At 42.9% G+C, this 13,390-nt stretch overlaps 1 protein-coding gene across 2 annotated transcripts in view; it reads right to left on the reverse strand.

The window, feature by feature from the left end:
• Window positions 1-13,390, reverse strand: part of KLHL17 (kelch like family member 17) — a 46,415-nt gene that overhangs the window by 19,579 nt on the left and 13,446 nt on the right. For both annotated transcript variants that reach the window (XM_018557502.1, XM_018557503.1), the window contains exons 2-4: window positions 9,586-9,847; window positions 6,571-6,692; window positions 3,342-3,563 (exon numbers count right to left, since the gene is read on the reverse strand). In XM_018557502.1, coding sequence (XP_018413004.1) covers window positions 3,342-3,563; window positions 6,571-6,692; window positions 9,586-9,847 — 606 coding nt within the window. The remainder of the gene's footprint in view (window positions 1-3,341; window positions 3,564-6,570; window positions 6,693-9,585; window positions 9,848-13,390) is intronic.

A 13,390-nucleotide genomic window follows, 5' to 3' on the forward strand; every position in this document is an offset into this window, starting at 1 on the left:
AGACTTCTATAGCTTCCCCCTTCCAGCAGACCCAAAATACTATGTATCAGAGCTAATACGGAGTGATGACGATGACTTCTAGCCCCTGTGTCCTATGGCAGTCTAAGGTCTAGTAATTAGCAGCTAGGCCAAAGCACTGCCACATGGAATTAGTGGGCTCTGTGAAGGTAAGTATAACTTGGTAGGGATTTAAAGCGGAACTACAACCGCCTATCCCTTACAGTCAAGGAAGTTGCCATCTTAGCCTCTATCTGGATTGCAGCTGCCATGGTGCGGCAAACATGATCAGCTATGACGACAGCCATGTTAGGGCTTGAAAGTTCAGCTGTGCTGTGCTCTGACTACAAATCCCAACATGCCTTTGACTCTGGGTGTCCTGAGTGGGACTGCCAGAGTCTTGCAATGCCTCATAGGACTTGTAGTTCCACAACGGCTGGAGGGCCGGAGTTGCCCACCCCTGCCTTAAAAGAATGGAGAGACATTAAATTGGTGGGTAAAGTTCCTCTTACATCATCATACACACGGGTGTCTGGGGATTCCTGCTGCAAGAACCTGCAGATTTTTGTGGCAGGAATTCCAAGTGTGCCCATTCAGGTGCGGCTGCTGTGCCCATTCAAGTTAATGACAGGGTGACAGAGGCTGCATGTCTGTGACTGTCCACATGTAATTGTACATAATACAATTATCTGTGGAATGGGAGAGAAGTTTGTCCCGCAATGTAGAAAGCTTGCATTCTGAGAAAAGCATCTGTAGGTAAATGTGCCATGTATGATTGCACGCGGACAGTCATGGACAGATGCTGCCACTGTCACCCTATAATTTACTTCAATGTGAACAGCGGCCAAACGCGGGATCCCTGCCACAAGAATCTGCAGGTTCTTGTGGCAGGAATCCCCAGACACCCGTGTGCATGAGGCCTTAAAACAACCCAATCACTGAATAGGCAAAGTGACAGAGTCTCTTTAAATTTGATATTTTGGGATCATATACATTTAGGGTCTATATCAGTGGTGGCGAACCTTGGCACTCCAGCTGTTTTGGAACTCCAAGTCCCATGAGGCATTGCAAGGCTCTGACAGCCACAGACATAACTCCCAGAGCCAGATGCATGTTGGGATTTGTAGTTTTGGCACAGCTGGAGTGCCAAGGTTCGCCACCACTGGTCTATATTATTAAGTGTTTCACTACATATGAGGTTTGCATAAGATTTACAAACAGGATGATCGGCAAGTTCACAGTTAACCAGTATTAGACTTTTTTTTAAATCTTGGATAAGAACAAAAAGGCAGCTGAAAACAGGAAATATCATACAGCAATGTGACAAACAACAGCTTGACTGATCTGCTGCCAACTAGTGACTCCAGGCAGCAGAAAATAGCACAAATAATCATTAAGTATGTGTGGAGGAAACACAGTGGGAATCGATCCATTCAGACCCGAGCAGCGGGGGGACCCTTGCTGCTGGTGCGCTGGCAGCTTCCTGCATAGGAGTTCCCCTGCAATTCATACCGTAGGCCGTTGCTAGGAGACATTGTGAATACGCAGGAGAACCTAGGCCGTGCTGTGCGTGTGTATTTGTGAGGGGGCTTCAGAGAGAAGCGCACAGAGTGTGGGAAGACTCAGTGGAAAAATAGCTGTGTAATTCGAGCGCTGAAAAACTCTCAGGCATCACAAAAAGTAGAGACATGGGATAAACTCTTCTGAGCTAAAAATTTATATTTTGTAGTTTCACTTATCAATCCAGATATTTGATTTTAAAAAAACACAACAACTTTGAATGACCTATTGATTTTACATATATCATTATCAAACTGTATGTAGCCTATGAAGTCTAAACATTATCCCCATGTACCAACATCGCATATAATTAGCAATATCAAATTATGGGAAGACTCGGGACATTTAAGGTCATATATAGAAGTTGGTTTTCATATGTTATTGTCTAGAACAGGAGTAAGCAAAGTTCGGCCCTCCAGCTGTGCTGAAACTACAAATGCCATCATGCATCTGCTTCTGGGAGTCATGTGTGGCTGTCAAGAGTCTTGCAAAGGGATCTGTAGTTGCACCACAGCTGGAGGGCTGTAAGGGCCTAGTCACATGGGGGATCGTGGACTATTAGCTTCTGCACCAGCTGGCAAAGAAGCTTTGCCCCATGTACATAATGTGTGTGATTGGTGTGGCCAGCAACTACATGGCCAGATGTGTACTCTGTACAAAGCAATAGCTGGCACTGCCGTAGTTCGCAAGTAACCACTCATCCGAGCGGTCACATGCAATTAGTGTCTCCGGCATCTGAATGCTGTATTCCAGCTGCCTCTAGTGGCTATCCAAAAAACCAAGAAAGGGCGCAGAGAACACTGGCTAGTTAACAAAGTGGTGATGAAAAAACTCTAGTGGCTATCCACTTCTTCAGGAGGATTTCGTGTTGGCCACAGATGCATGAATATTATTATCTGCCACAGATGGATGGAGGGAATCCTAACGAAAAAAATCCAAAGTCCACCAGAACCTTTATTGGTGGAAAAGCTGTTCTGGAGGAATAGAAGCCACCATTACTATATTGATCAATAATTAACCCCAGATGCCATCTTCCACATTCTATGGGACAGTCTTATGTTGGGATTTGGAATGTTATCATCCTTTTTCAGGATGATAAGGTCCAGTAGGTCTATGGCTTTTCCCCTTAGGATTCCCTGCAGCCCTCTCTGGCACATATTAATATCCATGCTTTCCATGGCCAAAATGGTTTTAGGGCCGGCTTCCTGTGTTCAGAGGCGAGAGGGGCCGTGGTGGTGCATTGAAGTCAATGGCACATCAGTGCCTGCAATCCGGTCCAGTACGATCTGAAAAAATAGTGCTTGCAGTAATGTGCTACGCGTTTTGGTGTGGGCGATTGCACTTAGGGACATGGCTATGGTGCCATTGACTTCAATGCACTGCCACGCCCCTGAACGCAGGAAGCCGGCCGGGATGTGATACAGTGTGTTCCAGCAGCTGACCGCTCTGGAACACACTGTTTATGATGTGAACCGGCCCTTAAAGAACAACTGTGGGCATATGAAATCATAACCTTGCAGTGAGGTCACGGCACTGCTAGGGTTAAGTGCTCATTTTGTCTAGGGAGGTAAAACAACAAAGATATACTTACCTGAACATCTGACCCAGGTCCCCGCAGCCTCTCTCCCCCTCCGCTTTGGCCATCTAAGGTCCTGAGAGCCATTATGTTCAATACAGTATGCTGGATGTGAGGATGCCAATGGACATCACATTTTCCAAGATAAATCAGCGGATGACACGGTATGCGGAAAGAAATATAGAAAAGCCATATATAGAAGGATTACCTGTTTTAAAGGCAGTAGCATAAACTCTTCAGTCTTTGACACCTCCACAAAGTGCTGCAGAACATACTTGTGTGCAGACTTGAGCAGGTCACTGCAGGAGTGTGTGTCTGCAAAGCCACGGATCCCAAGGCAATTAGAGGGGTCCAACTGGCTGAGCAGAAACTTGCAGCAGGCATCCCTCACTCCATTCAACTGTAAGAGACTGGCAGCGGGGAGGAGAGTCTGAAACAGGGGGAAAAAAAGGGTGTCAGATATGAGATCCTTTACCTAGATCTACATATTCTACAAAGAAAACAATAGTAAACATAGGTTTTGAATAGCTCAATATAGTCACATATATTTTAATAAATTAGGTTAGCATCAGATGAACTTATACGTGGAAACAGTAGCAAACAGTGAAGCAGATATCCCTAAGGCCTGGTTCACACCTGGGCGTTTTACAGCACGTTCCTACGCTATGTAAAATGCTCAACATGTAAAAAACCAATGATTGCCTATGGGCATGGTGCCCACCTGGGCGTTTTACAGAGCGTAGGAACGCGCTGCAAAACGCCCTACGCCCAAAGAAGTACAGGAGATTCTTTGGGGCGTAATTGCCGCGCGTATCCATTGGGATACAGCCAGATAGCCCTTGGAAACGCGCGTTTGGCGCGCACATTTGCGGTAAAAACGCGCATATTGGATACGCCTAGGTGTGAACCCAGCCTAACAGCTAGTAAAATTCTGCATTTAAAAGGAGAACTATGAGGTGAGTGCTTTTCACTCACCTCATAGTTCTAGCCGACCTGTGACAATGAGACTGTCACAGGTCGGCTCAGTAGATCGGTAGGTGAGCGAACACATACAGGTATACTGAGCCTAGGGTGACGGGAGGACGCTGGTTTGTGTCCTCCCGTTACCCTAAGGAGAACTATGGGGAAAAGACTTAACTCCATAGTTCTCCTTTAAAGCTGTACTCCAGGCAGGTATAAAAAACAGCAACTAATACAATGATGTATTCAATAATAAGACAGGAAATGTATTTTATATTTCAGTCTGCTTATTGGTTTCTCCATTAATAAAAGTTACAAACCATATAACCTGGCATGCCATCATTTACATATGTATTTTGACTGCAATGCTCTTGAAAACCATGTTTGTCGTATTTTATACTGTAATATCAGTATTGAGCAAACTTAAAGGGTTATTAAACCCTCACGTTTTTTTGCATATATCTACTGCTAGCAAGCAGTAGATATATGCAAAAACTTTTTTTTTTTAAAGTAAAACCTTTTGAAACAGATTTAAACTTACCTGTGTCTTCGCCACATGCTCCCGTCCGAAAATCTGAAGAGTCTCGGGCGGCCACAAAGGATCTTCGGGCGGGCGCATGCGCACTTCAGATGTTCGGCCGGGAGACGAGGAGAGACACAAAGTAAGTCTATGGAGCAGCGTGCACCCGCACAGACTCCGTGGGACATCAGAGAAGAGGAGGACAGAGGAGTCAGCGCTGGATCGGAGAACAACACCAGCGCTGGAGGGACAGCTAAAAACTACAGGAAAGAAGAAGATGATCGAATTAAGAGGCATGATTTAAGGTAAGTACTTACACTAACATTGGGGGGGAGGGAAAAAAATATCCTTCAATGTCACTTTAAAAGGTATCTATGGCCATAGACTAAAAATACATTTGTATTTTTATATAGTGTTTCCATAAGTTCTAGCCCACTGCTAATAACAATATCAATCTAGAAGTTTGTAAACGTACTATTTTGAAAAAGTTCATAGGACGCACTCACACAATTTCACCCACCTCTGTAAATATGTATATCCTTGTGTGACCACTCTAACTAAGCCCGCTTTCTGGACTACAACTCAGCATCAGAACAATGTAACATTATCATTACTTCCTGGAAGCAATGCATGATGGGCTAAGCAGTCTTGAGAAAATTTGAGATTGCATCATATCAAGCAACAGGGAAAGAGACGCAAAGCACACTGTTGTTGAAAGTGATGGGACGGAAGACAGCACTCGCTACATAAAAGGGATTTTTTCAAGTAATCTTTGATTGCATTAACAAAAACATCTCCAGTATGTATTCCTATTACAATGCTCATGTTATAACAGGTATAACATATGCTGGGACTTTACAACTTCTTTAAGTGTGTAAACAGATGCAAATGCATCCCATCATTGTTTTAAGGTATGATAATCTAGAAGGCACAGCGGTCCACATAAAAATGCAAGACGGGGCAGTGGATTGGGCCCAAAAAAGTTGGGGAAATGGTGCTCCGTGTAACAAAGTATGAGAGACAGAAAAGAGTTTGTTTCTTCCAAACCTCAATAGTCCAGCGTCTACCAGTCCCAAGTCTTTCCAAACTTCAATTGGGTGTTGTGAAGAGCATGCACGAGTTTATCATCATTCACCTTCACCCAGTTTAAGTTGTGTTTCGCAAAATCTAAAGCGATATTTTTCCATTTTTTGCTATAAAAAGATAATGGAAACTAATTGTTTAGTGTGTTTGGGAAGGTCACGTTTAAAGGCATAGTGCACCTTTAAAAAAAAATAAATAAATGCACGCACATTCTAACAAACAAATGTGCATTTATAATTTTCTTTTTTGCATTTGAGTCTTCAAAGCATTGCAACTACAAACAGTGGATCCTGGGTGTAATATACAGGCTCCTGAAGATTGTTCCTTCAGCCCCAGGTCCATACAGAGGTAAGGTCCTTTGATTATGGGATCAGAGGAAGTAATCAATGGACTACAGGTTCTGTGATGTCATGGCACTTGTACTCCATTGAGATCTACAAGTCTCTCTGCCACGGTGTCTTTTCATTCATAGATCCATTCACAGGACATGGCTAGCAGGCGGAGCCATGCGTTGCCCTGCCAAATTTAAAACAATACAGAATCCTGCATGTTCCTCATCAGTATATTTGCAAGCAGCACACCTAATTGGCTTCTAGTTCTTCCCGCAGTTCTACTGTGTAGAAGATTCCAAGAAGCTGATATTAAGTCAAATCCAGGTACTTATATTAGCTGCATTCAACAACACAATTATTGTCTGGTGTTTTATTACCTGCCTGAAGTTCAACTTTAATCTAAATGGATCTGAGAGATCAAATCTGAAGCAGATCATGTGGTTTAGGATACTGCGCCAAATAACAGAAATAAGATAATTGGGACTATAGCTTGCAAATGTATAGTCTTTATAGCATGAGTTTACGGTACAGCTCTTACATACCTGCACATTACCTTCTCCAACCACAATCTCTGCTGTGTAAGCATATTGTACTAGCTGCTCCAGTGCTTGTGGGTCAATGTCATGCAAAGTCACATGAGTCTGCCGACTCTCACTCATCTCATCTGTCAAGGATAGAGACACTGCACAACTTATATGGCATTAGTTATAGCAAATAAATGGAATGCATATATTAGCTCAGAATTACAGCTTCTATTGAAAACTGTCCTAATACTATTGATAGGCCCAAAAAAAATCTGAAAAGGGAGCAGATAAATCTGCATAATAAAATGCCGCTGGGATCAGCTCAAACTAGCTGTGTGTGTTCATGTGGACTCTGCCAGTTTGAGCTGATCCCAGCTGCATTTTATTATGGAGATTTATCTGCTCCCTTTCCAGATTTTTTTTGTTACTCTGAAACTGAACAGAGGAGCTTGCAATCTGTTCAAAGGCCTGCTCCACAGAGACATTTATAAGTGGTCTGGTGGTTCTAAGACAGGAAAAGGAATGTGGATCTAAGAGGTTTAGAAATAAGGGGGTAAGTCAAATTTTTTATTTGAGTGTGATATGACTATTTGATGGTCCAACAAATCCGGTGAGTGCGTTTTATGCTGGTTGGCTCACACGGAGTCAGTGAAAGAGATCATCTGAAGATATCTTATTTATATTTCATACAAAGAGACTCTTGTATGATATTAATCACTGCATGTATTTATGGACTTCATCTTTATATAATTTTGTATACCGACTTTTCCACATTTACAGTGTTTTATTTATACATTTTTTACGTTACCATATAGATTTTAAGGGTCTGTTTATAAGATTTTTTTAGCGCTGAGCATTATATTCACTAGTGGTTGACAGTCTGAGCCACTCTTTTGCACAGCTGCTTTTTCACTAATTAAGCATAGATTGGAAACGTGTTTTTTTAAAACTGCTGCTCCTCTACGAAGATGGCCTCCACCACATAGAGACACAGAAGCGCAGGACAAGTTATGGTAAGTCAGTATTGAGCAAAAGATCAGCTTCAGGAGACCACAGGCAATAATCCTGATTAGTTCTTTCCCCTCTGCTGCTTTTTGGGCACATCTTCACACAGAACAGGTTCACTTTAACCCTTTCGCTGCCAAGGACGCATGGCATACGGACCTACAAAAGTGCTTCCAGCTGGCCAGCTCCGTATGCCATACGGACCTGGCATTTACAGTTCTACTATAAGCTGATGGTCGCTTTAGCGACCATCAGCTTATAGTAGAACTGTTCAGCAGACTGTCCCCTTTAAATTAATAGCTGTCATCAGCGGCTCACAAGCCGCTGATGACCGCTATTATCAAAAATACCGGGGGCCCCCCCCGCCGGCACCGCCGCTGCCGGCCGCCGGCATCTGGAGTCTCTCATCCCTCCCTGGAGCCATCCCAGGGAGGGATGAGGGACTCCATGGATCCCCACTGCTTGTAGGGTCTGTGGCAGCGGGGATCCATTAAAAAATCACCGTCGGGGGGGTCGGGGGGGTCCCGGGAACGAGCGGCGGCTGGCCGCAATTCAGGATGGCTGAGCGTCTTCTGTTCTGAGCCGCTGTCATCCTGTCAGTTTTTGGATGACAGCGGCTCTGTGTAGCGTGGCCGAGCGGGGGATCGTTAAATATCAATGATATTTAACGATCCCTCTGTGCAGAGCAAACACCGGAGTGATCGTCTGATCACTCCGGTGTTTGTAAATAACTGGGGACACATAGTACTATGTGTCCCCAGTTATGAATGAACAGGCTGCGATCTACATCACAGCCTGTTCATTCAAGAATTTATGAATGGGGACTAGCACTCACTACAGAGGCTCCTCCCCATTCAGAAACTAATGATAGTAAAATATTTTTACTATCATTAGTTTGTGAATGAATGAGAAGCCTCTGTACTGAGGCTTCTCATTCATTGAGTGCTGGGGCTGCAGAAAAAGAAATTGAGGACTTATGTCCTCAATTTCTTTTTCTATTTCAAAAGGGAAATGTCAGGGGTCTATTTAGACCCCAGATATTTCGCCGCAGCCCCCCCAACAGTAAAAAAATAAAAACAATTTTTTTATTAAAAAATAAATAGAAAATGTAAAAAATAAATAAAATAAAAAAATGTGTACAAAAAAAATAAAAAAAAGCACAACCCCTCCCTCCCCCCACATAACATACACATATTGAGGTGTACGCCATGCACATGCGCTGCAGTGCGTTGTTAGAACGCATCGCAGTGCATGATTTTTTTAAATGTATTTTTTTCTTTAAAAAAAAATTAAATTAACTGTGGCAGCGCATGGCAAAGCTTTGTGACGCATTGCCATGCGTTGTGATCTTTGTGTTGCAATAAATATACGCCTGTATCATTTTATCACAACACAAACACCAACACAGCGTGACATTTTTTTTTAACATAAGTTGCTTATTTACAGTTTTGCGTACCGTAATTTTTTTACCTTTTCGCAAAAAGGCGCAATTTCAAATTTGCAAATATTTGTTATTTATTAACTCAATACAGTTTTATCTTTTAGATTTAGTCAGAAAATTATTTTTTTTTGTGCGCTGATACTGATTTTAGTGTGTTTTATCAATTGAATTGTGTATTTTTATCGGTTTAATATTAATTTGAGAAACATTTGCGCAATTATCGCAGGGCCTACAAATTTAGTATCACCATCTTTTTATTCTACCGGGCCTGCGCTTTCAGAAAATATATGGTTTGGGGGGTCTTTTACAAACGCTAGCAACGCAGCAGTTGAAAATCAAATCAATAGGAAAAAATTGCAGAAAATTCAAAAATGGCTTGGCCAGCTGATTTGAAAAATGTTCCGGAGGGCTTGGCAGCGAAAGGGTTAAATGGCAGTCATCGCATGTCTATGGATATCTCACATTTTTAGGTTTCAGAACAATGGCCCCTGGAGATCCTTTTTACGTTTTCTTGTGATTGTTGCCCAGGATAAAGTTCTCCTTTAACTATGTCACAGCAAACCGAAACAAACGTGAAAAGTACTTACTTGTAAACATAGCATGAAAATAAGGGCTACAGGATGCCAGCACGACTTTGTGACCCTTGATCTCTTTGGTCCCCACATGGAGCACTATGTCACACAGCAGTCCCCTCTGGCGCATTCTGTTCATGCAGACAAAGGCATCATGGTAGTGCCGCTTTGAATTGTGGGAGACGGTGTGGCTGTCCCGACTCAATAGCTGCACTGGCCCTTCCATGGCTGGGGACTGGTCTCCTGATTTCTCCTTCACTGGCTTCACTCGTTGAAGCTGTAAAATATAGAATAAAAAAGCATTAAAAAAATCCAAGTGCTATTATGGTGTTTAGTTTGCACTGCGTATCATAAACAACTGCCATGTTATTTTTTCTTTAGAAAATATGGTTCTTGCATTTTTCTGCATTTCAGTGCTACTAATCCTCCCCAGCAATCACTGCCTGTCTATATGCACTCGTTGTAGTGGTGGCTACATGCCGCTGCCAATGGTGACAATAGCGGTACATGTCTAGAGAACGGCGGCAGTGTTGCCACCCCATAACTAAGTGCCTGAACAAGGACCCTTATGGTGAGATCACCAGGTATTATTTTAATGAAAGCTACAAATTTAAAAAGATTGAAAATTACTTTTGAAATTACATTCAATTGTTAAAGGTTATTTGAGATTTCATGAGCTTCTGGTACACGATATAAAATAATGTATAGCAGATAGGCCATGCGTATACTGTAATACATATATATATATATATATATATATATAGCATTTCCTCATTACATATGCAGGCTTTTCTTCTTGCCTAGTAGTGCTGCCCAAAGCTATGACTTGCTAATCCTCACAGTAAGCCTACCAGACAGGGCATGCCTGATGCAAACCAACAGAATGTTGGCAGTCTGTAATGGTGTGAAATCCCCACAATGCTTTTTGTAAGCACCATGTGATCTAGAACACCTTGACTTGAGTCACACCATAGTTCAGTTGCAGATGATTTTATATACATCATCAATCAAGTATTATGAATCCTAACAAAGAACTCAAGATAATAATATGATTTGGTAATGTTGCCTTGTGCCCTATTGATTCAAGTGAGGGTCATTTTAACAGGTCTGCTTTAAAGCGCACCTGTACAAAGACTATGGACAGTAAACCATTTTAAAATTCTTAACAAGCAGCAAAAAGGATTTTTAAAACAAGCTACCACTGACCTCTCAAGCTACATGTACTGTGAAGTAATCCATTCTCAAAGATCCTCAAAGACTCTGAAGTTGGGTTTCAGTCAGTTTTTAAATAGCAAATAAACATCTGCTGTGTGTCTACATTAGAATGCTGGTGGGCTGCCAATATACTGCTCTCAGAAAAAAAGCTGAGATTTCGGCGCCTTTGTTGTGAACTTTGAAAATGAATTTCTCCACAATGCCTATTGCTACAGGGGTCTGATTAGTGGCTTGTTTTAAAGAGCTTTTACTGCTAGTTCAGAATATTTTAATGTACATAGTCTGGGCACAGGTTCACGTTAAGGGACTGTTCATACCCAAGCGTAGCGTTACTTGCACGATACTATGCACACTATCACATAACAGACCTAGTAAACATTACTGTTGTCATTTATTTGAATGGCACCCAATGCACCTCCAAGCCACTGTGCATTGCAACGTGAGATACCACAATACGGTGCATTGTAGTGGAAAAAGTAATGCATGCACTACTATCTTTTAACTGCACCGCAAGGTTTTGCTGTACTGTGTGCTGCATCACATGGCAGCCAGGAAGTGCCCTGGGGTGCTGTTCAAATGAATAACGATGCCATGTACCTAGTGCACGTAATGCACACTAGGTGTGTTGTGTCATGGTGTTTGTTAATTGAATGATATTGTGCAATTATTGCTACACTTAGGCAGGGTGGTCCCTAGCCTTTTTGCCAACCTGAGAGGGGGTTTGTGGGTACACGCTAATCGGTGGGAGAGGGGCTTGATGGGGCCTCTGCATCATCTTCCTGCCCAGCTCTGGTCAGGGTCCTGCCCAGCTCCTGCCAACCAGTGACGATACTGGATGCCAGAAGCTGGGCGGGATGCTGGCCAGAACATCCCAGGTTACCAAGAGCTGGGTGGCGAGATGTGCATGACCTTTACACATCTCTCCACCTGGCTCCTAGCATCCTGGGATGCTCTGGCTGGAAAGGGGGACAGCAGGCACCTTGTGCTGCACTACCACGTGACCCAAAGAGATGCCACCTGAGACAACGGCCTCAGCCTGACTCATTATAGGGACAGCACTGCGCTTAGGTGTGAATAGGTTTTTTGTTTTTTTTTCAGTATTGGATTTCAAAACAGATGAAAATGGTTTTGTAGATTCCAAGCCTTTTCAAAACTTGGTGAATCAAACTACAATTTTCTGAAATCCACGTCAATACATCCATTCCCTCTCCGATCCCCCACATGACCTCCACCATCGTATGACACTGCTGAGAAACCCACGGCTCGTTAAAAGGGAAGGCATAAGACGTGACTCAACCCTGAAAGCAAAAGATGTAAATACCGGAGTGAGTGGAAAAAAGAAATATACAAAGCAGCAGGCGAATGTCACCCTGTAGCTTTTAACGAGTCATCACTGAATGTTCCGTGCCCTCGCCTGCAACTGCATCCTGCTCTGTACACCTACATGCTGCTGATTAGTGCTGGTAAAAATAGATACTCTTGAAGAAGCAATTTCTACAGATTTGTAATCACAGTATGGAGTCCGCGCCACAAAAATATGAGAAGTGCATACGGCTCATAGTAAGAACATGAGGGCACGGGAGAATTGTTTATACTTGCCCGCGCATTTTCATGAAGTGACAAGTAAATCACGATTACTATAAAGTACATCAGAACAGTTCTATAGATTCTGAGAGCTGCTGCAGTTAGAAGTAAACGATTAATAGAGTACAAGCCGGGGGGGGGGAGGGTTGTCATAGCAACATAGCACTAAGGACCAAGAACGGTAATCTACATTATAGGGTACCTATGGTCAAAAACTGAAAATAAATCTGTGTTTCTATAATGAATTTCCATAAGCTCTATCCAACTCCTAATAACTAGGGATGCACCGATACCGATACTCATACTCGCCCAAATGCTCACGATGCCTAGCCCGATACCAGAACTTCCGGTTTCAGGAAGCTGGGTAGCGAGTCATTACACGCTACCCGGCTTCCTGATTGGCTGGGAAGCCGGTTCAATGCACCCTTGTCACCAGGGAGCTGGCTTCCCGGCCACTCAGGAAGCCTGATTGGCCAGAAAGCCGTCTCCATGCTCCCTCATCACCTGGTTACGAGGGAGCATGGAGACGGCTTCCCTACTAATCAGGAAGCAGGGTGGCGAGTTATTACACGCCACCCGGCTTCCTTAATGGGACTTCCGTTATCGGTATTAGGTATTGGCGAACACTGGAAGAAAAAAATATCGGTACTCGTACTAGATCCCGAAAAAACGGTATCGGTGCATCCCTACTAATAACTAGGGATGCACCGATACCAAGTACCATACTCGGTACAAGTACATGTACCGATACTTTTCCAGCTCCAAGACTAGACTAGAGAAAAATTCAAAAGTTATTTCTAGGTAGCTGTCATTTGTAAGGAGCACACGGAGATCCTGGGATTTGTACATCTCTGTTTTAATGTATGATTTTGTTTTTATAAATGTAAATAAAGGGATGCACCGATACTAGTTTTGCGAGTACGAGTACTGGTACTTGCCGAGTACTTACAAGTACGAGTACTGATACATTTTTGTTTATTGTCATGTGACAGTTTTTCCTAAACAATACAGACTAATGATT

The sequence above is a fragment of the Nanorana parkeri genome, unplaced genomic scaffold (assembly GCF_000935625.1).
Source record: "Nanorana parkeri isolate BGI_ZX_2015 unplaced genomic scaffold, ASM93562v1 scaffold287, whole genome shotgun sequence".
NCBI classification, from domain to species: Eukaryota; Metazoa; Chordata; class Amphibia; order Anura; family Dicroglossidae; genus Nanorana; species Nanorana parkeri.